The sequence below is a fragment of the Daktulosphaira vitifoliae genome, unplaced genomic scaffold (genome assembly GCF_025091365.1).
Source record: "Daktulosphaira vitifoliae isolate Bord-2020 unplaced genomic scaffold, ASM2509136v1 Scaffold_2, whole genome shotgun sequence".
Lineage (NCBI taxonomy): Eukaryota > Metazoa > Arthropoda > Insecta > Hemiptera > Phylloxeridae > Daktulosphaira > Daktulosphaira vitifoliae.
In genome coordinates, this window is record NW_026099573.1 from 44,494,511 (window position 1) to 44,520,848 (window position 26,338).

General features: G+C 28.0%; 1 protein-coding gene across 24 annotated transcripts in view; it reads left to right on the forward strand.

Moving 5' to 3' along the window:
* Positions 1-14,338: 14,338 nt before the first annotated feature.
* LOC126899247 (kinesin-related protein 4-like) overlaps positions 14,339-26,338 on the forward strand; it is an 89,355-nt gene continuing 77,355 nt past the window's right edge. For all 24 annotated transcript variants that reach the window (XR_007702529.1, XM_050673895.1, XM_050673899.1 and 21 more), the window contains exons 1-3: positions 14,339-14,489; positions 14,748-14,780; positions 16,605-16,628. Coding sequence is in view for 23 of the 24 variants with exons in the window: in XM_050673895.1 (XP_050529852.1) it covers positions 14,406-14,489; positions 14,748-14,780; positions 16,605-16,628 (141 nt within the window). In the remaining variant the exon portion in view is untranslated. The remainder of the gene's footprint in view (positions 14,490-14,747; positions 14,781-16,604; positions 16,629-26,338) is intronic.

Consider the following 26,338-nt stretch of genomic DNA (forward strand, 5'->3'; position numbering starts at 1 on the left):
ATTCTGTAAGTAATTGAGTGGGTTATGATAAAAAAATCACTCTGTATATTATTTTCGACAGTTTTTAAACGCCTAAGAACACTTAGTAATTGCGTCTATTTAACGTAATACGAAATAAAATTAGTTTTCTAAGCAATTTTTTAAAGAGATAATGTGAAAATGCATAATTTCTGACCATTGTTGAATTTTGCATAATTTTTACAAAAAAAAAAAAATTGTAATAATTTAATATTGACATTTTTGGAAGATACGTTTCCCTTTAATTAGAGGCCTATTAATAAATATTATAATTTTATTTTTCTTCTTCCTTGCCTTAATCCCAACTACTTGGGGTCGGCCACCCTTATCCTAAACTTCCACTTGACACGATCTCCCACATCAATTACGCTCAAATCAGCTGTTCTCATATCGCATTCAATAACATCTCTTCTTCTCTCCTCATAACATGACCAAACTATAACTACACCTATACCAATCCTTCTTATATGCTCATTTCTTATCCTATCTTCGTTAATTAATAAATATTATCATAAAGTATCAAAAAAACAAATCCTAATAAAAGGATAGAACTAATTAAATTTTTACACGCTAACTATTGGTTATAGGTATGGCATTTTTTCTATGAAAAATATTCGCGCTTGATTAAGTGTTTTTAACTGAAGTTAAACATATAGTATGACACGGCCCGTAATAGCGCACTATTCATTTACAGTGAACTAGCACGTTATTCGGTCGTGATTATCAGCTGTCCACCGTCGCACTCATTAGTGTTAATGATAACACAAGTTTGTCTTATCTGGCGGTCGGTAGATAGGACAGGTCAGGGGGTGCTGCACTGTGAGACACGTCGGCGACTATGTAAACCAGTTCATCCGAGACTTACATCCGCCGTATGTGCCGTGTGTTATTTACCAGCGCCTTGTTTTGTTTTTATCCATAACCTTACAGTTCACCAGTTTTTTGTATATTTTAAATTATAATAATATTATTATAACTTAAAATAAAATAAAATGACTCCACAGTCAAATCTTAACGGCGTCACAATTTATTTTATCATAAACCATTTATTACCGTGTCAATTAATATATAATAGTGGTGACATCGATTTATTACGTATCATATAATTGTGTATATTATCTGTATTTGGTTTAAGAATAAGTAGGAGTAAAACAGAGTATATACAGTACGAGTTTGATAAAGAAGAATACGAGGTAGGTGAAATAAGGAGACCAGTGACAATAGGCAAGGACGTGATTGGAGAGGTGCAAAGTTTTAAGTATTTAGGATAAGTTGTGCAAAAGAGTGGTGGTATTGACGAGGACGTAAGACACAGAATTAAGTGCGAGTGGTTGAAGTGGAGAGAAGCGTCCAGTGTCTTATGTGATAAAAGAATTTCAATGAGGCTGAAAGGTAAATTCTACAAGACTGTAGTGAGGTCAGCTATGATGTATGGTTCAAACATCTTAGCTTATTCTTGGAATACCAAGAAAGAGATGGAGAGATGTTATTGAATGCGATATGAGGACAGCTGATGTGAGCGTAGAGGATGTGGGAGATCGTGTCAAGTGGAAGTTTAGGATAAGAGTAGCCGACCCCAGGTAGTTGGGATTAAGGCGAGGAAGAAGAAGAAGATATTATTTGTATTTGTTGTTACATAACTAAAATATACCTACATATTAAGATAACTCAAAGATAATTATTTAGTTTTTTTGAAATTATTATTTGATATTTATCTTAATATTAATATTATAAGAATATATGAAAGAAATAATTGTATTATAAATAAATTTTTAAGAGTACTAATTAATGAAAATTTAAATTTTTCTACACAAAAATATATCTTTATAAAACAATAAATATATTTATCTTTTATGTAGAGTGATTATTTTAATGGTATTAACTCGATTTCTCTTAAAATAATAATTATGTTAAGAAAATTATTTTCGATATTTTTAATCATCCTATATATTTTATTTCAAAATGACAACTTTTTCACAAAATATAACATTTTCTACTTAACTTTTGAAAGTGTTCTAGAAATACTGACTCTTTAATATATATCTTAAATTTAAGCTAATATATAATAATATACTTTTGTATTGAAAAAAAAAAATTTCGGACTTTATTTTGTCTTCACGGTGAAAATTACAATCGTATGCTATTTTTATGTTAAAGTTATCGATTTTATATTTTACTTTTTTAACTTTATATTTCTATAACTTTTTTTAAAAAATAACATGATTATAATCCAATAGAAGGAATGATTCCTAGGACATTTAGAATATTCTCAGCATGGTCAGATATATTAGATATTAGCTATGAACTGCACTACTTGCCCAAACTCTCAACCCCTTAATAATGTACAATACCAAATTTATGGAACTTATGAACAATTACTAAAACTGGAACAAATTATACACGGTTGCATCTAAGATGGAAGGAGTAGAATTGTTTATAGTACTTGAAAACTTATAAAACCTATAAATTACCAAAACATTGTTCTATATACATAGCTGAAACATATGCTATACTAAAAGCACTTGAATATATTCAAGAAATCAATGTCGGAGAATCATATATTTTAACTGATTCTCTCAGCGCATTTACCAGCATAGATAATTAATTTAACTCAAACTTATTAGTCAATTTAATACAAAACACAGTCCACTTAATAGTAGACTATAACGGTATATCTGTAAAAATGTAATGGGACTCAGACACTCATTAATCCAAGGAAAAGAAAAGGCAGGCTACTAGCAAAGGAAACCGCAAAAGTTGACAACATAGCAATAACACTTTTATGCACTATCTGTAATATTATATTATTACTTATAATATTAAAATATTATATTATGTTATCTTTTGTACATGTATGTCATATACTATGAATTTACAAGATCACCAAAACAGGGTTCCCTTATTTAAAACTTAAAATAATCAATAATTTAGTCAATTAAATCTGATTATCGTACAGATTCAAAGTCACGCCCATGTGTGGGTTTTCAATTAAGTCCAGCCAATCACATTTAACTATTAATTAAGATCTACAGTTTCTAAGATCACACTAGGGATCGCTACACGACCCTCGTCTACTATAAAAACCCATTTTTTCCTATTAAAATCAGTTTTTTCGGCGATTTTAAAATACACAAAATCTGCGACACTATTCAAGATTCTTACTCTCTGGGACTTAGTCGATTTTTTAATTTATTTGGACTTAGAATATTTTTCTTTAAAACTAAATGACACTTAGAAATTTTAAAGTGAATTTTGTTTTGGTGAATCTTTTAATTTAATTTAATTTGTTCATTATATAATGATATTTTATTTTTATTTTACCATGGAAATAAATGTCAATTAATATTTTAAAATAAAAAATTTTTTTTTTTATAATAAAACCGAATCAACTCTAATTTTCTCAGTTAATGATAAATATTGATTATATGACTAAGTGTATTGCAACTCTATACTTATTGGGTAGCTAATCTTCTGTGGTTTAATGTCTTTGTTCTAACGAACATCGCGCCGGCAGACAGAGTAAAGGTTGCAATTAAATATTTTTAAAGTTAGGTGTTAGGTTAGAATATATTTGTAAGCCTATGTGTATTGGGTAGCTAATCTTCTGTGGTTTAATGTCTTTGTCTTAACAAACATCGCGCCGGCAGACAGCACAGAGAAACTTACAAATATATGTTTTTAGTGTTTAATTTTTGTCTTGGTGATTATTGTGCCGCATCCTTTCAAGGTGCTTTAATTTAGCACCGGGACACATTGGGCCACCACAATTCCGCCCTGACAAATCTTTTACATAGATATAAATATTTCTGAATCTTGTTTTGGCCAGGCCAGAGGAAAATTTAAGAAATATTGGTGTCGATCTCTCAATAAAATATAATCTCTCAAACAATATACTCATTCTACAAAGTCAACTAAAGATACATTATTTGATTATAATTATAAAAATATAGAGTGTATAGAATCTCTTGCATATAATAATACAGTCATAGATTTTGTGTAACGGTTTCGTATTATTTATAATTAAACGCTTTATTCTCAAACGGTCATATTTACTGTCGAACTCAAAGTGTACAACGTGTGAAATACAGTGTAAACTCATAATCAACATTGGATTGTCTAAAATAAGCATTACACTACGTGGGATACAAGGTAAGTACAAATTTAAATTCCCGCTTTCAAATTATAAATACTCTATTGCGTAATAAACCATTAAGATAGGTAATAAAGTTTGGTAGGATAATTGACTTCATTTATTCAATATTGTTCAACCCCGAGATCAGTTCATTATTTTTGTCACAACGTTTGTGTGCATTTTTATTTATTTGATCATTACCCTCATGTATTTAAACTCCGTTTATTCACCCCTCTGAATTCTTCTTTATTCATATTATTATATTCTTTGCACCTTTACATATCTTGCCACATTTAAACATGTGTTACTCCGCCATTTACCATCTTATTTAATAATTTTTATTATTATTCGGCTATACATACGCTATATTATATCTTTGGTCTGACTAAGAATAAACCCTTAGATTTTCTTTTGGTACAATATAAGCATTCACAACTTCAATAGTGAAATCCACATCACCACCATTTTTTTCCTCCATTATTAATCCCCATAAACCCACCTACCTTAATTTAATTTCCCGCTTTATTAAAATTTTTTCTTTTCTTTTTCTTTTTGGTTTATTACATATCCAGGACATCAAATCAACCATAAATATAAAATGTTCACTTTTATGGCAACAAAAATGGATAAGCACTGTAACTAAACTACACGAAATAAAACCAAACGCCCAAAAATGGCCGTATCTCAACTTTCTACACAGACACCAAGTCATCATTGACAGGCACAGAATTGGACACACACACCTAACTCATGGGTATTTATTGAACAACAGTACTCCATCAATATGCGAGATTTGCGGATACATTAACTTTGTCAAACATATTCTCACAAATTGTCAAAAGTATGAATATCAAAGAGAAGCACATGGGATACTCCATCGCCTCTCCCAATCTTAGAAACAAGACCTTAATTTTGTACAATAGATAACAAAATTCATCAAGGCTACCGAACAATTTAACTTAATATAATATCTGTATAACTTATGTGCTAGTGACCAAATTTTATTCACTCTCATTTTTAACCTAATCTAATTATTTAAATAGTTATTTTATTTTGATATACACTTGATATACATGTAATCACGGGCAATGGCCTTTGTTGCTGCGGCCTTTATTTTAATATAAAAAAAAAAATTTCTTAAAACGTGCAAGCGGGCTTTTATATTAGTAAATCGGCCTGTAACAACAACGTGGTTTGCCACTTGCATAACGACTAGCTAGAGTAGCAAGGGTCGCCAGCACCTAGGCGAGGTGTCACACCTATCAGATATGATTACCGGACCATAGGTGGAATTTAATTTTAAGTTAATTAAAAGTATAATCTAAGTTAATATGTCGTTATATGTATAAATTACTATAATGCCTCGTGGTTTATAGAACACAATTATGCCAATCAAAGTTGTATGTGGTTGATATGTAAAACATACCGTAGCCCGTGTCTAGATTAAGGAATAGGAATGAAATACACGCGAGTAATTAAGTTACTCGCGCAATAAAATAAATATTACAATTGAAATTAATAAGGAAATTTAATTTAATTGTTAAAAAAAGAAAATTAAGTTAAACATGGACAAAAATGCGAATGCATCAAAAACCACAAAATAAAGGCCTTTACAAATAAAGGCAATACAAATAAAATAAAATATTTAAACAAATAATATTACAAACATCACGGACGGTATTGGAACACATCCGTTAATGTTAACAGGAAATTAATGAAGAACACCAGGAGCGGTCTGGACACTCGCTCCTTAGCGTTGGCTAGAAGAAAAGGGAAACACGTGCTCTCCACACATAAACAAAATTAAGTTAATTTACAATAAAATAATTAATAAAATATAGCTCATTACATAAATATAATATAAAAAAAAAAACCGATACCCGGTCTCCGAAGAGACCCATCCGATGGTCTGGATGCTTCGCCGAAAAGATCTGGCCGTTCGCCGTTGGCGGCTCTACTCCATCATTGAAAAATATGTCAATAAAACAACAAATGTGTGCACCCTAGCACGGTCAATGACAGAAGAAAGAATAGAGAAGAGTCAACACCGATCTAACGGCAATTTCATATCGATAACGGCCAGTCTTTTTGGAAGGGATCAATACTGATAAACAATTCGATTTTAATTATATTTCTCTTTTATCGCCTTATCTAGCGGTCAGAGGCAAAATAATGAGTGGTTGACACCGCTGTGTCAGAAAAAGGTTCTTTCGCGCGATAAAATAAATAAGTAGACATAACAAAAAATCATAAACGGTCCACCTTCGAATTTGTGACGTTACAAACGATAACAAAAATAGGTTATATTGTATCAAGTTGATTTTTTTTATTAAGTAAAAAAATATATGTAGTTTTAAAATATATGAAGTTGTTTTTGCGCAAATAGCTCTTAAAATTAATTTTAGAGTCATAATAATTGTTTCCAACAAAGGAATACATTACTAAAATTTGATCAAAATTGAAATATAGGGGTGCCTATATCCACTCAAAAATAGGGGAATCTAAAAATAAATGTCAAATTAGAATTAAGTTATCCCAAAAACATATATTTTGATATGTAACATGAAAAATTGATTAAAAACTAAAAAAGACCCCCAATTCCCTATCTAAAAGAGGAATTTAAAAATGAATGCCAAATTTGAATTAAGTGACTTCTAATACATAAACATAAATATTTTCCACTTCTAAATAATCAAAATTTTGAATTGTATATAATTTTGACTAGTTAAACTCCTCTCAATATTGCGCCAATAAATGTTTTCAATTATCGGCATCACAACATTTTTGTGATTTATCATTATCATTATTATTAGTGTTGTGAACTGGTTTTTTGCTGCCTAATTGTAATTGTGTAATTTGATAGTATATACAGGGTGTTCCATAAGTCAGGAAACGGGGTTCTATTGTTCTCATTGTTACAAACAATGAGAACAATAGAAACCCGTTTCCTGACTTACTGAACACCCTGTATATTAATCATGGGAACGGAAGCCCCTTTTCTTTTATATATGAAGTATTAACCAGGCAAACATCTAGTCCTTCTAGAACATTCGATGCTTGCTCAGCCCTTTTCAATGTATTGGGCCTACGGCCGCCGCCCCCTGAGGCGACACGCCAGTAGTAGTCAGCTACTCGTTCAAGAGTCATATAGTTCATAGGGTCGAACCTGGAAGACTCTCCACTGAATCACTTTCACTGAATCTATTATGTTAATTTGTTCACTGAATCTTTTATATTAATTAAGTATCAACTCATTAAAGTCGTAAAGTCAATTATAAGTGTAAATATATTTTTGAATATAATAAATAGCAACTAATTATCAAACGCATTATCTCTTCATTTTGTCTACCGTACCAACCCAGTTACAACATTAGCATAGGTGCAAATAAGGGGATGTTTTGGTTGCTTAGCAACCTTAAGCAAATTTCACCATTCTTAATAAAAAATAAAATAATTTCTTATATGATTGTATAAATAGTTATAATCCTCATATATAGCACCTGATTGCTGTTTGACCTAGCCGGCGCTTTGAAATTTCATAAAGTTTATATTAAATTAAATCATCAGTATCTGTTGGGGCCAGGGGCACTAAATATTATAGTGCGTACCCGAACCGGCTAATTGCACCAATACCGATCAGGCTGTGTAGTGTGGTGTATGTAAATAGAATCACTGGAGGTGGGAGGGGTCGCCTGCGCAGCAACCAGCGATCTATGTAGTGCTTAAGTGTGTACTGTGTGTATATATGTTTTGTGTGTGCTCTTAAACTAAGTGAATAAATAATTCAAATCCTTTTTACAACAATTAATAATAATAATTTTAATGAATAACTTGATTATATAAATTTAGCCCTTTTGGCTCAACAATTATAATTATAAACTCTGAAAAAAAATCTAACAAAATGACAACAACGATAAACTATACAAATTCAATAAATCAATAACAAATGAATGTGACTCTTCCAATAATAAATGAATAAAACTTGTAATAACTAATCTGTTCAATAAATCACAATCAATAATAACTATAATAATAATAAAGAAGACTACACTAAATTACACAATGGAACACAAACATCAATAATAGTACTCACAATTTGCAGAGCTGCTGGCCAGAGATGCTACCTAAAACTAAAACACGAATCACAACAATAACAAAGGAACTTAACTTAATACAATTTTTTGGTAACACAAATTGACTAGAAAAATTTAATATGTAGCAATGAAATATCACAGTAAAGATACAAGTTATCGAGCTAATTTTTGGCTGTACAATCAATGATCCTAGCAATTAGTGAAAGAATAGAATAACAAAATTATATTAGTTTTTATAACTTTGAACCTTGCCGTAACGTTTTAAAAACAATATTCAACGTCTATATCAACAAACAAATTGTATATTAGAACTAACAAAATGAAAAATGTTTCAACAAACAAAACAAAAACGAATTATTACCCAATACAATAAAAACTATATTATATATATTTTTTGTGGTTATGTGTTGTGTGTGGTGTGTAGTGTGTGTACAGCTGATCGGCCGGTAGTAGCGATATCCACTACTACTTGAGTAGTAGGGAGTAGTTGCGTGATAATGATTAAACCGGTCCGAGTACACACTTTTAAGTTAACAACTGAAATGTTGTTAACAGTATCTAATTTTGTAAGCTTAAAATGCAAATGTTTGATTTGTTTGCAATGCACGGCTGTATATGATTTTGCTATCGATCCTAAAAGGGGAATTCTATCATATGATACAAGGTGGCATGAGTCCTAAGCATATATTTTTGTAACTTATACATTTTTATTAAATTGTCAGTTTCTACATTTCCTATCTTGTTTATATTTAATTTATTATCCTTATTAATTCATATCCATTAACTACCAATCGGTTTAATCACAGAATAAACACAATGGACACTGATAAAAATTTACATAGTCAATATAGGGAAGTGATTAGAATAAGTTCGTCATTTTTATGTAGGTAAATCAGTGTGACTACATTTAAACACTAAAATATAGTGTACCTTTTTCAAAATGTAAAGTAACAATTTTAATTATGATATTTATATTTTTGAACGTGTACAACACTACATAAATATTTAATATATTTAAATAAAATAATAATACGATAATTTAAATTAATAAAACAAAAACACCAAAAATAATGATTCATGTTCAATTGAATTATACATTTTTAAAATATTTCATACAAAAATTTCTAAAAATTTTCATTAAATTTGAATAAATTATTTTATAAAATATATCATAGTAAAATTAATACTTTCTTAGCTTTGCATCAAGGCTAAAAACAAAAAAAAATCAATTAACATAAAAATGAAATTTCAAAATCAACATACAAATTCATCACATAAATTATACAATAATTAAACAATTAATAAATTAAAGTATAATAAAAATTCTTTCAAATAATCTAAAATATGTAAATGTACTTCATTAATGTAATAGTATATCAAGTATCCTATGTTTTCTCGGTTTTGATAAAATATTTTTGTTTAAAAATTTTAAAGAACTAAATATTCTCAGTCTTATTTAAAGGTTTTTTAAAAACTCATAATTAAAGTTTGGACATTGATGCTTAAAGGGAATATTACTTATTAAATCTCTTATTTCTTTTCCTACATTATTGTTTACAGCAATTATTGGAAATTCTTCCATAAAAATATTAAAAATTCACTAATTTAATTTACAAATACATCGGATGGAGTATTTAAGTTTCCATAAGTGGATAAATTTTCATAATGGTAAGCCTTAAAATATGTAAAAAAAAAAGATTCATCTAACTGATTTTGAGATTTAGAATAACTAATACATATACCACAATTATGTTTTTCTAGTGATTTCTTAATTAGATAGTCACATACATAAGTAAGGACATTTATAGCAGGAAAACTTAAATCATGGTAATCAACCATACCAACTTTAAAATTTTCAAAATTATAAAAGTTTTCTCAGGATTAAATCCAATAAGACTCTTTAATGAAGGAGCAGAATTACTTAAATTAGTTAAAATTTCATCTATGTCATTCAGAAAATTTAAGCCCTCAGACTGTTTGAACAAATTTTCTGCGTTAGAAAACATATTAGGTTTGACATTAACATTACAAACCATATAATACTTATTCAATTTATCAATTAATTTGTCTAACAAATCATTTCTGTTGCAATTTTAGTAATTATTTTTTATAACTATTGAATAAATTTAAGATTTTTTAAGATACAAATGTTATTTTTATTAATTTATAATAAAAAAAAACTAACTGAGGAAAATCCTTTGGTATTTTAAACATTTTACAATCACCATTTTTGAAAACAATTCTTGAGTTAATGCAATTTTTTACAATGCAAACATAAACCATTCTATTAATTATTGTATAAAAGATGGAAAATTAATACCTTAAAATGATTAAAAAGTAAAATTCTTATAATATATATTTTCACTCAACCGGTATTAGTTGTTATCATGACAACAAAATGATAATACCAATACCTATAATAAAATGGCTGCTACTTTTTGTTTACATATCGAAGTGTCCATAGCCTGGTTTAACTTTGATATAAAATCAGCCTAGTCATTTTATGCATCATTAAAGGTACTACTTACGATATATATGAAAGGTATCAGTATGGCTATAATATTAAAGTATGGTAAACCTAATTTTTTAAATTTTTACTTGCAACTTCACAAAGATAAAGATCTCATCGATGACGCAGAAAATGTGGTGGAAGAATATGTTGAGAAAATGTTTGAAGATTGAAAACTGATTGAAAACATAAAAATGTTTAAATTTTCGTAAAAAAAATTGTTTGATTCAAAAACTACATTAATATGTTGTTAAATATTTTGTTTATCCGATGGGAACCCCTATTTCTAGTTTAAAGATATGATGGAATACAAAATTTCAAATAATTTTTTCTTATAATACTTTTTATTCGATGTATCATTCTTCGATTTTTGCTTATTAAAACTTCTTATTTATGATTAATTTTCTATAAATAATTTTCTGTTTAGAATACAGTAGTTATTATTTCATCATGATATCACATAAACAAATTTTTATTGACGTTATTTGTTATCACAACTGTTACTTACAATAAAATAATCTAATAATGATTCGTGGCCCAATAATTTAAATATTTTAAATAATTTGAAAAACAGATTATTTGTTGCTTTCAGTGTTATAAACCAAAATTAATGACGGATTTCTATTTTAAATCCAAATCTTTAAACAATTTTATAACAAAAATGGTTGATTTTATATTTTTCATATTATTTATTATATTATTTTTATATCATAATCAATAACACAGACTAGATTGTAAACATTGGTTATAACAATGTAATGTATTTTATTTTCCTCTATAATTGCCTCGATTACAATTAATCGATAAAGGTTTTAAGGACAAATTGAAATTTTTAATACATGTGATATAAGCTAGGCGTTATTGTACAAAATTAATTTTGTTAATTAGTACGCTCGATCTATGGAGAAATTATCAAAATTTCTTTGTTACTGTGTACAAATTTTTTATTCTATATTAAATTTTACACCTAATCTCTCATAAAAATTAGCGTGAAAACATTCTCTTGACTTTCTTAGTTAGTTCAATAATAGTTTTTATATTTTTTATCTGTACTTTATTTTCAAAACTAAGTAACTTTAAAGAGTGATATAATATATTGTACTAAAAATATAGTAAAGATTTTAAATAAAATAAAATAATTTTTTTTATTGTTTACAAATTTTAGCTCATAAATTTGGGTTCGTATAGTTTTAATTTAATTTAATACTAGATAAAAATGATCATTTATGTTAGATTTATTATAGTAATGACATAAGAAAATTATATATTGATCCGATCGTAATAAAACCATAATTTTTTCTTAATATACAAACAATATTCTATGAGATTCTTTAATATTTATTTATTATTAAAACATAATGAAAGTGTTTTATAATATTATAATCATCAGATTATTGATGTATCCTTCAGAGAAAAAATATTCTCATCTAATGTCATAAAAATGATTAAATATTATTCTATACTTATTAAGTTAATTTTAACCACTTTACATATACACACAATGTATTCGTATTTAGTTAGGTGTCCCATATTTAAAAATTAATTTCACAAACTCAAGAAATAATAACTGAATTTTTGCATAAAATATGAAAGAGAAACATAAATTTTCAAAATTACGAGACTCGATCTAATTATTTTTGTGATATTTTTACATAATTAATTAATATTAATTGTTGTAAGAATTATTAATTAACTAGAAAAAAATTGTCAAATTTGTCATCCTGCCACAGATTTAGATCAAAGTTGACATATCTTAGCATAATTTTGGTAAAGTTTAAAAAATTACATTATATATGCATTTTCTAATAAAGTCGAAGTCACCCTCCTTAAATAGTGTGTTCAGTAAGTCAGTAACGGATTTTTATTGTTCTCATTGTTTGTAACAATGGACCTGTTCCCTTACTTTTTGACATTTGTATATATTTTCTTCAGTTATTAAAATAAAATAGTATAATCTAGTTTTTTTCAAAAATAAGGACTTATTGTACCACTACTAGTTTTACACTAGTTGACTTAATTCAACTTAATTAGATACGAATAGCAGATGTTCCATGTTTAATCTTCATTAACGGGAAAAAGTTGTTAGACTAATTAAATAGTTATACTTAGTAGTTTTGATATTTCGATGCTCTTGGTCAATATTCTGCGTCAGTACAAGTAAATATTTTTTCTTAACGACTTAATTTTTTTCCCACACTACTAATATCATTTTAAATATTATATTGCCCTTCATTTCTGGACAGTCTTAAATGTGCTGAAAGGAGTGAAGAGGTGTAATTTTATTTATTCAGGTATAATATTATACATAATCGTATATTCATAATAAAACTTATTGTGCACTTCAGTTATGAACAGCCTTCAATCTGCCGAATAAAGTGAAGAAGCGGTATATTGTGATTAGAATTAATTATTAGTATTACCAGGCATATGTATTCACTAGCCTGAAAGGACTATGCTAGTTACCTTCCAGTAACGTGCAGGCAGTTGAGGAAAACAGTAGTACTAAATTTATAAAAGAATATTTTGGAAATGCACTGTATAAATTGACAAGCCAGTTTTAGAGCTAGTTGTAAAATTGTAATAACTTTACTCAGTGTAAAAATACCAAATAAATAAAAAAAAAAAGTGGGAGCTAAACTATATGTGAAATTGATGTTAAGTTCGATATCAATTAAATATTTAATTAAATATTGTTTTGGGTTGGTTCGTGTTCGACTGAAAAATTTAAAGTTTAGTTTGTCTCCAAAAATCAGGGTTTGTTGCGTCACTAAAAATATAATTAATTTAATAAAATTACAGACATAAAATATGAATAATGAATTTGATCATTTTTTTAAACATTAAAAAACTATTATTACTATATGGCTTGATAAATAATATTTTTTTAATTTTGCAAATAATAATAATTGGAGTAACTAACTAGATATAAAAGTGTGAATTGTATAATTTTGATTATATTATATAGATGCACACTGATTTAATATTCTTAAATTAACGTGTTACAGTACACGAACATTTGTATTAAAGCCTTTACGTGACAATAATTTCTAAGTAAGACTTAAGAAAACGATAAAACTAATATCTTTAATTTTAGCCGTTTTTTTCCTTTGAACACTTTATAAAAATAATATCATATTATTAAAATAATGGAATGGATAGCTGACTACAGTCAAGTGCCATCACACGCTTTATTGGTATACGATCGAAAACTAGAAATTAAAAAAATTAGCCTTAAATTAACAGGAATTACGAAACTTTAATATAATAGTTATCAACGTCTTTTTGATCATTTTCTCTTTAGCCTTTGATAAATATTTATTTAGGTTTTCAAATTTTTATTTTTTAATGGACATAAAATGTTACCATAATTAATTATTGGTAATAAAAGCATATACTATTTAATTGGACTGAAATATAAACTATCACAGAAAAACATGTTTAATAAAGATTTTATTCATAGAATAAAAAAAAAATTAACTATGATATATTAAAATAAATAGTAAAACATATTTTTAGAATTAAATTTTTTGTTTGTATTATAAGTCTATACTTATTGGGCTTCGAGAATTATTCATTTACAAACGACTTTGTTGTGATGATTAAATAATTATACACATTTAAGTAGTAATATTTTACAAAAGAGAAAATTACAATGTACTTCAAAACTCAATTTATTACTTTTATTATTGTATGGAGCCATTTTGAATCCCAATTTGTCAATGCAGGAATCGCTGCGGTAAAAATATAATCGATATTGTAAAATGTCATCTTAGTCTTTTAGTGCATTATATCTTAATGAATAAAAATATTAATAAATGTATTGTACTATTTATTATTAACTTTAATTTTAAAATTAATGTCAAAGTATGTCGTGAATGCAATAATATTTAATTAAAAAATAAGAATAATAACTTTAATATATTTAATTCTCTAGTTTTGTTGTATGTAATACATAAAATGTATATATTCAGCTAACTACCATTTTTTATTTTAGTCTCGGAAGGAGTATGAGGATTATAAACTGATGGTAAGAATTTTACACATAACTAAAAATTGACATTTTGTAGAAATTAATTTTAATTTTTTACCCACACTCGAGAAAAATAATCATTATTATATAACACAAGTTATAATAAAACATTAAAGATATTATACTATATTATTAGAAATATATTTCTATGTTCTATAAAATTTTATTTCAATCGTTACTTTCGAATTAATTTAAAAATTTCCTTCGTAAATATTCAATAACATTATTGTCTCTATATTTACATAAAATGTTTATATTTTTTGAGGTTAACCTGTTAAATGAAATTAATTGAATACAAAATTGTATATGATATTAATCACTCGTGTGGCATTTCTATATCGCTACGCATACTTAAAGAACCTTAATAGAACCTCTCAGTCTTTCTTCCCATTTTACCATAGTCGGTAATGCCACCGACATCCCTGTGTGTGTGTATAATTTTTTATATACTATGACAAATTTTATATTTTCATGTAATTATTTTATGCTATTCTAATTATACAAACTATAATAATATTATAATACTAAAATATATAAACCAATAATTTATAGGTAATCACATTCAATCATTAACAAAATCATTAATAAAGATAATGATAGAGGACCAAACAAAATTATACACTCACACGCAGGAATGACGGTGGCATTTCATGCTATTTCTGTAAACTGTTTTTTTACCTATTGTAATCAGTAACAGCGGCTTCTGCGTATACATAAGCACTAGAGTCGGTATATATTCGTCGAGTAAGCTTTTACGTATAGGGGTGCAGCACATCAAATGTGTAGTCGACACGTACCATACGTACATTTAATGGTTTGCGAGTACCTCTCTACAAAAATTAATTTTTTTTTTGAATAATAATTGATTTATTATTTGCAATTGCTCAATCAATCAATAGGCGTAGAAATCAGCGCATGCGCGGTAAGTTGTGTTAGTTTATGTTTCATTTTTGATTCAAAAATTTCTCTCTAACACTTCCAATTTTAAAAAGGATTAAAATTTCAGTTACTTTTTATTCGTGATATATTCTTTTTAGTTATCATAATAAAAAATAAAATTTATTTTTAGTTCAAAATTCATTATTAGTTCATTCTCAAGTTAAAACCTTATGCCGTTAAACAATATTACCTTGTTCTTGCAAAAAATATATTGATTGAAAACAAACATGTGTTAATATAAATTATTTTTGAAAAGTTTGTCATTGTTTGGTTAATACGTTTAAAAGTTTCCCATAAAATGTTGGCAAACATTTCTGTATTTTAATTCAAGATTATTATGCCTCTAGCTCCAATTTGAATGTTCTTTAATACATTTTACTTAATCTAATTAGGGTGATAAAATTAAGTAACATCACCTTATACATATTATATTTTGAAATGATTTTATTTATCATAAGTAGGGTCCGAAATTATAAGAATTTATAAATTTTGTTAAGTTATTCCGACACACACCATCAGCCAATACAAATATTTAATTGACTTGAAAATTTAGTAATGTGTTGTTTCCAGGTTATATTATTGGAGTTGATTATGGGGGTTTTATCCCCTTAAAATTAAAAATATTTCTACGTTATTATATTATACTACGACAAAGTTGCACAATTTTGGAACCCTCCAATGTGACTCAAACAAAATGTATAAGTGCATTTCATTCCTAGCCCTAATCATCATTTTATGTTTAGCTAATACACAATATCAACGCTATCGCATGTATATGTGTTTAGTATTTTTTGTGGTATTGAGTCAAATATTTTAAATTTTTTTAATATAAATTAATATTTAAAAAATATTGTTAGTTAAAATGATTTTATTTATTAATAGATGCGTTCTCAAATGTGTGAAATAGTATGTATTATTATAAATAAATTATTAATTATTTAATTAAAAAATATACATCAATGTTTACAACTTTTCTGTTTAACTAAATATTAAATTGTCCATTGTTCTCAAAAAAATTTATCCGTGTAATTTAGCAAACAATAGTATAAGTTTTATTATTTATAATTTATAGCATAAAATTAAGATTGTATTGTTTTATTCTAATTTCATTATTAATGTTTATTAAAAAATAATAATGAAAACAACAAACAATAATAGAAATTTAAATTCACTATATAATGTGATTTATTAAAAATAATTCTCCCAGTTTTTTTTATTAATTAATGATTCAATAATAAATTTAAATAATAATTTTTGTGAGATCTGATAGGTAAATAAAAAATTTAATGAAAAAATTCAACACAGGGGTTCGCGGCACAGTGGTGACGTGGCATAGTTGGATCAAGTATAATGATATCTGACAGTGATTAAAATCACTATAAAAAAAAAGCTTCGATGCAAATCTGTAAATAGTGTTTAATTTTAAAAAATTGATGGATTATTTCAAAAGCTATATGATCTGCTATTTCCATATTAATATCCTGATTAAGATAAAGTATGTCGAATGAAAAAGGGATTATTAAAAAATATTATTTCTCATAAAAAAATTGTGTTGATCCATACACTTTTCAATAAGTAATAGCATTATAAAGTTAATAAATATAGTTTAAAAAAACTGAAAAACACGTTATTAAAGCATATTGAACTAAAAAGTTCAAAATAATTTTAAAAATAAGCTTAAAACAATAATGAACGAATAATATTAATATTATTGTGAAAAAAACGTCGGGTGTTCAATTTACGAAAAATATGGCAAAAAGCCCCCACGCTTTTATCACAATAATACTAGTATTTTTCGTTCATTATTGTTTTAAGCTTATTTTAAAAATTATTTTTTAACTTTTTATTTCTATGTGCTTAAAAGCGTGTTTTTTATTTTTTTTTAACTATATTTATTTTTCACTTTTTAGTTTCATGTTATGATAGTAGTTACTATCAATATCATGGTTGTAACGGGTAACGGGAAATCAGGGTTCGATTCCGGAGAGGGAGTCCGAGAAACGGCTACCACATCCAAGGAAAGCAGCAGGCGCGTAAGTTACCCACTCCCGGAACATGGAGGTAGTGACGAAAAATGACGATACGGGAATCATCCCCCGTATTCGGAATGAGTACACTTTATATCTATTAATGAGAATAAAGCATGTTAATATATAAATTTTAATAGTAATTAGAGTATAATATATTATACAGGGTGTTCAGTAAGTCAGGAAACGGGTTTCTATTGTTCTCATTGTTACAAACAATGAGAACAATAGAAACCCGTTTCCTGACTTACTGAACACCCTGTATATATATACACGTAAAGAGACTTAAATACGTAAACGTATCATGCACGAGGTTTAGCTGTGTTTTGTAGGTGGGCGGGCGCGGAGGAACGTTGTACGAGAGGCATATGCGGCGGCTGTAGGAATATATATATTTATAAACATACATACATACATACATACATATAAATAGTAAAGAGATATAAGTACGTAAACGTATCATGCACTAGGTATAGCCTTGTTTTATGGGCGGGGGGAACGTTGTACCTAAGGTATAAACGGCGGCAGCGGCGGTAGGAATATATTACAGGGTGTTCAGTAAGTCAGGAAACGGGTATCTATTGTTCTCATTGTTACAAACAACGAGAACAATAGAAACCCGTTTCCTGACTTACTGAACACCCTGTATACGTAAGGCACATTACACGATGGCGGTATTGGACAGTCAAAATAAAAGTTTGTTTATTTATATATATAATAAAAGTGGTAACAGACACAAAAAAAAAAAAACATTTTTAAAGATATTTTACATTTAAGGTAACATCAAAAATGAAATGGGAACCAATATTTAATATTATAATATGATAAAAATCAAAACATCACAATGATATCCTCCAAAATTGAAAAAATTTCCCTCGTTCCCTTGGGGTAAACCCCCAAAAATATTACAAATATAAAAATCACTAATTTTTCAATTTTTTTTTTTTAAAACTATCATCACTAAGGTCTAACAATTTTATGTATATCTTAAATTAAAGCTAATGTAATATACTTTATTATGGAAAAAAAAAATTCGGACTTTATTTCGTCTTCACGATGAATACAGAGTTTCAAAGTTAATAAAAAAATTACGATTTTTGTAAAAATATTCTTTTTTATATTTTTAACTTTATAATACTATAACTTATTAAAAAGTGTATGGATCAACACATTTTTTTATGAAAAATTATATTTATATACTTCTTTTATTCGACATACTTTTTTTTAAAATCAGACCATTTCTCTTAATACAAGAGGAGTTTAAACCTTTAAAATGCCTGTAGAAAGTAGAACTTTTTCAACTTAATTTTTGAAAGTTTTCCGGAAATGCTGACACTACTACATATATCTTAAATTAAAGCTTATGTATTAAACTTTATTATGGAAAAAAAAATGTCGGACTTTATTTTGTCTTCTTGGTGAAAATGGCTATCGAATGCTATTTTTGTGTGAAAATTCTCGATTTTATATTTTACATTTTTTAATTTAAAATACTATAACTTTTTGTAAAGTATATGGATCAATACAATTCAAGAGTTTTTTATGATAGTGATTTTAATCACTGTCAGATATCATTATACTTCACCCAACTATACCACGTCACTACTGTGTCACGACCCCCCTGTGCTGGTTTTATTTTTTGACCATCAATTGGATTATTAGCAAAAAAATTCTATAATATATTTAAAAATGTAAAAAATATTAAATACCCTCCTGTAACAATTTCTGAATGTGCCTAAGGGGAATACCTCATTAAAAAACGTCAACCTTATACTCAATACATTTTACTATATTTTCTTTTTGAATTTTCCTGATTATAATAATAACATTTTTAATATATTTTCGTTACACTGATACTGATTTTATATTTTTACTGCAAAAGATTTATCGTGCCCGGCGTATTTGAGTACTCCTACCGTATTTAGTGGCCTTTTTATGATGACGGCCCGAAGAGGCTTACGCGCCGAAGACGCGTAAGGCTCGCAGGGCCCTGAATCTGGGGTAGAGTTCCATAGGAGCCTAGTATTTAATAATTTAGTATTGTAATTTTTTCGGAAAATTTATACAAATTTATAAAGTAGTTGTTAATTTATGGCAAACATGTATAAATATTGAAGGACTTGATACAAAACTTATCAGATGATAATTTGTGGTTAATTATGAATAAATGGTCTACAAAGAGTTTTCATCAGAGTCAAAAATATACTTTTCTTTACCAATTTACGTGCTGATTTCAAATCTGCAAGTAGATTTTTTGATATTATTAATAATTAGATCAAAACTATTATTGATATATAAAAAAAAAAAAAACAATAAAATATAGGTTAAAATGAAAATCAACCACACAACAGTAAACGAAATCATAGGTAAAACTAGGCATGGGATATTTCTGAATATCAGTATATTATAGAATACTATAGGGTATAACTATACGGAACATAGTTCTACATAGTTTAAATAAAATTAAAACTATATTAAAAATATTATTAATTAAAAAAACTAAAAAATATTTTAAGTGATTTTAATGAAATTTTGCGTTTTCTTCATAAATTTACTGTTAATAGTAATTATATAAGTTCCTGATCACATATCAATTAAAGAAATATAATTTTTAATTCCTCATAAAATTTTCTATTTAATTATATAAATTTTAAACTTGCAAGTTGAGCTAAAATTGTGTTTAAAAGTTCAACATTTTTAAATTATATACATTCATAAAAATCAACTTTAAAGGATCAAAAAAATTAGTTAAAAATGTCATTTTTAATTGAAAATTTGTACGAATTATTTTTAAAAACTAATAATTATATGATAAAAAAATTTTAATTAAAGCGAGTCTTGCTGTCTAATTAGTATTAATCTCAAAAATGAGATGATAGAAAAAATCTAATTTCAGACTTGAAATCAAATTGAAATATTTGGTTTAGTATAGTATGTATTGGTCTATAATCATTACAATATATTTCATTTTAGCGATATGATTTTACTGTATAATTTACTATAAAAAAAAATTTCATTCTACTATTAATTTGGATATATTTAATTTAGTCAAGTTTTTTTAAGTAGCCATTTTTTACAGTAGCAAAATTTTAAGATATTTGTCTAAATTGCTAAAATAAAGAATTTTTTTCCAATATTTGATTATTAAAAGTTAACATAATTAAAATCGTGTTCTTTTGACGTATTGGTCAAGTGAGAGCTGAAAAAAATTAATGACAGACACAAAAACTGTATAGTAAAATATTTTTATATGAATAAGAGATTTCTTCACACGAAGGGAGACTACAGTGATGGGGTCCTTGATATTCATTAAAGTAAAACAAATTAGATAAACATCAAATAAGTTAAAACATTTTTCCAATTCAAAAAGGTATTTAAAATAAAATAAAATACAAATCCGAGAATTATAACATAAAAATAGCATATTTTTGAATATGGTATCTGTTTTCACTATGAAGGCAAAATAAAGTTAGAAATTTGTTTCTTTCATTATAAAGTATACTACATAAGCTTTAATTTAAGATATATATAAAAATTTCATTATTTCTGGAACACTTTCAAAAATTAAGTTGAAAACATTAATTTTTTTATAAAAGAGCTGTCTTTTTAAATCCCCCCCTGTGGACAAGTAAAGGGCAGATTTACAAAAAAAACTATACAAAATTATATGTAAATACCTTATGTATCTTTAAAAAACAAAATGTATAGATTTGGTCATTAAGTTATGGCAGTTTTAAGTAAAAGAAATTTTAAAAAATAATGAAAATTATCGATTTTTAAATTTATAATTTTTGGGGGGATTTCCGTTATTTACGGGTAACGAGGGAATTTTTTTTCAATTTTTGAAGGTATTTTCTTTGACTAGATACAATTTGTGATCTTTTGACGTATTATTGAAAGAAATTGGTTCGGTGAGAGCTGAGAGAAAGTGGTAACAGATACACACACACACAAAAAAAAACATATTATAGTAAAATCAATACCTTTTCTGCTTCGCATCGAAGCTGAAAACGACTATGTTCCAGAGAGTTAGCAGATTATATGTATTTGGAAGTTTCCGAATAGTAACTAGTTTTGATAGGTCCTATGGTTTGAATATTTGTATTTGTCTAACTCGTTTCAACGGGGAAAAATGGCTTATTATAGTCAGAAGGGGTAGTCTAGCGATTTCTAACGTGTTCGTGGAAGCTGAAGCCTTCTTTACTAATTGGCTAATTATAATTGGGTCCATGCGCGTAAGTGTTACTTAAAAACCTGTTCAATAAGTAGATTTTATCTCTTAATTTTTTTTTTTTTTTTTTTTTTTGAAAAGGCTTCGACAACTTATGGACATTAGCCTACAGTTTTTTTTTTTTTTTTCATGATTATTATTTGTACATTAATTAAAGTTATAAGTTGACAATCAATTGATTTAAACTATATACACATATTTATCATTAAATTTTATACAATAATGTTATGAATTTACATTAAATTTACAAGTCTTGCGGTTTCATAGAATCTGTAAATGGCATCCGTGTTTGCTTCGCCCAGAGCTTCCTCCATGTTGTTGGGGTGGCCTAGTATACTCCGTTCATCATTGTATGTGGGACAGTGGAGTGTTAAGTGTTCAATGGTCAATGGTACTTCACATGTAGAGCAATACGGTTGTTCCTCTTTGTTGAAAATGTGTGAGTGTGTGAGTCTTGTATGCCCTATTCTGACTTTGGTGATAAGGGTATCTACTACGCGAGCTGGGTTGATAGGCGAACGCCATTTATGGACAGTTTTTTTAATGTTTTTTAATTTGTTATTGGTAGTACCATCCCATTGGGTTTGCCACTGTTGGACGGAAATTCGGTTGATTATTTTTAAAATATCTTTATATGGTAGTGACATTATTTTTGATGAGAAAGTAGAAGATATGGCTTGGTTAGCCAATGTGTCAACTTTTTCATTACCATTGATTCCAATATGTGATGGGACCCACATAAATTCAAAAATTTTATCAGAGTTATTAATGATGTTGCATATTTGGAGGGATAGTTCATTTGACGGGTTATTTGATGATAATGAAGTCAGGGCACTGTAGGAGTCACTTATGATTAGTACTTTATTCATCAGGGAGGATTCAGTGTAGGTAATTGCTTCTTTAATAGCAAAGATTTCAGCCGTGAAAATGCTTGCATCTGAGGGTAGTTTGTAAAGTCTATTTATATTGCCTGAAATGAATGCGCATCCTGTGCCATTTGTATTTTTGGAGGCATCAGTATAAATTAATTCATAGTCGTGAAAGTCGGATTTTATATTTTCATTAAAAATTGAGACAATTGTGGAGTGGGGAGTAATGTTTTTGTTCAAATGGGATAGTTGGGTGTGGATTTTGGGGTGGTACTGCCAGAATGGAGTTGTTAAAAAAGGAAATGATGTCTCAATTTTGAACTCACAGTTGTATTCCTTGCATATACGAATATAAGTGTCCATAATTGATGTTGGTCCTTTGTGTTTTCTTATTTGGGCAGGATATTTGAATAGTTGATATGGTGTTTGGTATGGGAAGGCAAGTTTTTTGGTCACGTATTTTAAGATGTTTTTATTTCTTCTGGTCTGTAGTGGGGGTTCTCCTGATATGCATAGGATACTGTCTATAGGGCTTGTACGGTAAGCACCTATAGCAAGTCGAATTGCCTGGTTATGTATTGGATTGAGGATTTGTTTTGTGTTAGATTGAGCTGAGTTATAGATGATTGAGCCATACTCTATTCTAGATAATATTAGTGCTTTATAGATAAGGAGGAGACTGTTTTTGTCAGCTCCCCATTTGAAATGAGATAGTGTTTTAATGATTTTCATTTTACTATTGCAATTTATTTTTAGTTTTTTTAGATGACTGTTCCATGCAAATTTAGCGTCAAAAATCATTCCAAGTATACGAGTATTTTCTTTATATTCGATTGGTATGTTATTGATGTGAATTCGGTGTAGCATATCAGTTTTCTTTTTATTGAAAATTATGCATTGGGTTTTTGATGGTGAGAATTTAAAGCCAGTTTTAGATGACCATTGTAATAGTGAGTTGATAGAAGTTTGTAACAGGTCTACAGTAGTTTTGGTGTTGATTCCGCTACAGTAGATATTACAATCATCAGCGAATAACGAGTACTTAACAGGTTTCTGTATGTTGCTAAAAATGTCATTGATGGCAACTAAAAATAGTGTGACACTTAATACCGATCCTTGGGGTAGTCCATTCTCTGTTTTTGTATGATCAGAAAGTACATTGTCGAGTTTAACTTGTGTTGTGCGGTCGGTAAGAAAGTTATATAAGAACATTAACATATGGCCATCTATGGACCAGCTAGATAGGATATCGATAACTCTATTTTTCCAAACCATATCATACGCTTTTTCCAGGTCAAGAGACACAAGGATGGTATGGTTTTTTTTTTTGATGGATTCGCATATGTCTGTGTGTAGAGTAGCTAAAACATCTAATGTTGAATGTTTTTGTCGAAAGCCATATTGTTGTTTGATAAATTTATGGTTCGTTTCAAGGTACCAAACTAGCCGTCTGTTTACAATTTTTTCAAGTAGTTTGCAAAGTGTACAGGTGAGAGATATTGGTCGGTAGCTAGTAATATAAAATTTATTTTTTTCAGGCTTTAAAATTGGTTTTACAATTGCTTCACGCCATTTATTTGGTAGTATACCATATGTCCAGATAAGGTTATAGATTGCAAGGATGTGGTTAAGTGCATATTCTGATAGGTTTTTGATGAAGGCATACGGTATATCATCAGGTCTAGGACTTTTACTTGAGCATTTAGTTAATTCATAGTGTAGTTCTTTAATTGTAAGAGGGAGGTTGTACTCATAATCATTATTGTGAATATATGCATTTATGTCGAAGGATTCATCTTTGGTGTTTTTGTGGGTGATAAAATTATTTTCGAAGTTTGAGTTGCTGCTGTTATTTTGGAAATGTGTAGCGAATGTTTGCACAATTTCGGAAGTCGACGATAGTTCAAATTTGTTATCTCCGTGTTCATAGTATAGTGTTTTGGGTATTTGTTGGTATTTTATTCCTTTAAATGCTTTGATTTTATTCCATACAGTAGTTGAGTGAGATTGGTTGTTTATAGATGATGTGAATTTATGCCAGGAGCTAGTTTTGCATTTTTTTAGGATATATTTTGATTCTGCTCGTGCTTTTTTTAAAAGAATATGGTCGATTAGCAATTTAGTTTTCTTATATCGGTTCAGAGCTTTTTTATATTTTTTAATGGCAAGTTTACATTCCTCATTCCACCAAGGAACTATTTTTTTATTAATTGGTCGGTTGGATTTTCCTATAGCAATGTTGGCTGATTCGACAATGGCATTTGAGAGTTTTGTTACAAGGTTGTCAATTTTATTTTGGTCTATGTTCAGAGAAAAGATATTAGGGTCGTCAGATTCTAGATTTTGTAAGGTATGATCTACTAAGGAAGAGTATAGTTCCCAATTGGGGTTTTTAAGTTTCCATTTATTTATTGGTTCAGGTTGAGGTGCTTGTCCAAATAATTTTAGAAGTATTGGCCAATGATCACTTCCATTATAAGATGTTAATGTATCCCATTCTATGTCAGGGGCAATAGTCGAAGTAGCTATAGTGAGGTCAATTGCAGAAAGATTTCCATTAATGGGATTTTGTCTTGTAGGGTTGCCATTATTCAGGAGTATTAGGTTAGGGTCTTCAAGGAAGTGTTCCATTGTTTTACCACGATTGTCAGTGTATGTAGAGCCCCATATTGTGTTTCGACTGTTAAAATCTCCTACAATTATAAAGGGCCTAGGTAATTGGGTTGTTATTTGTATTAAGTCTTGTTGTGCAAACGGGGTACTATCCGGTAGGTATATATTGCATATGCTTAGTTGTTTGTGGAGTTTTACAGTGATGGCTACAGCTTCTAAGTTTGTATCTAAATTGATTTCTTTACTTTCTATGTCATCTTTAATAAAAATTGCTACGCCTCCACTTGCTCTGCCGGGGTTGAATCTGTTTTTGAAATATCCATTGTAGTTTTTAATATGGCTAGCTTGGGTAAATTTTAGGTTTGTTTCTTGGAAGCATAGTATGTTTGGATTAAAATCAGAAATAATTCGTTGTATGTCTACATGGCGTTTATAAAATCCATCTATATTCCATTGTATTATACTCATGTTATTGGTGTTTTAATTTGTGTATATCTTTATTTATTTTGTAAGTGCCTTTGTTCTAGATTTTTTTTTTTTTTTGGAGTATTTTATTTGTTTTATGATTTTATTGTGCGTTTTTATATTCTTGGGCTGGTTGTACTTGAAAAAGTAGATTAGATAATTTGGTTAATTTGGATTTTATTGATCTATCATTAATATAAGGTCGAACTTTTTCTATTACTTCTATTATTGTGGGTATATTGGATCCAATTTCATCACATATTGTATGTATATTGTTATGTTTATTACTAAAGTTTTCAACCAAGTATTTGAATTGTAGATACGTTATCTCGCTACTGTTATTGTTGCTTGAAAAAAAAGGTTCAGATAGTTTTAATGCATTGTCAATGTTTTTGTCATCTAGTTGTGTTG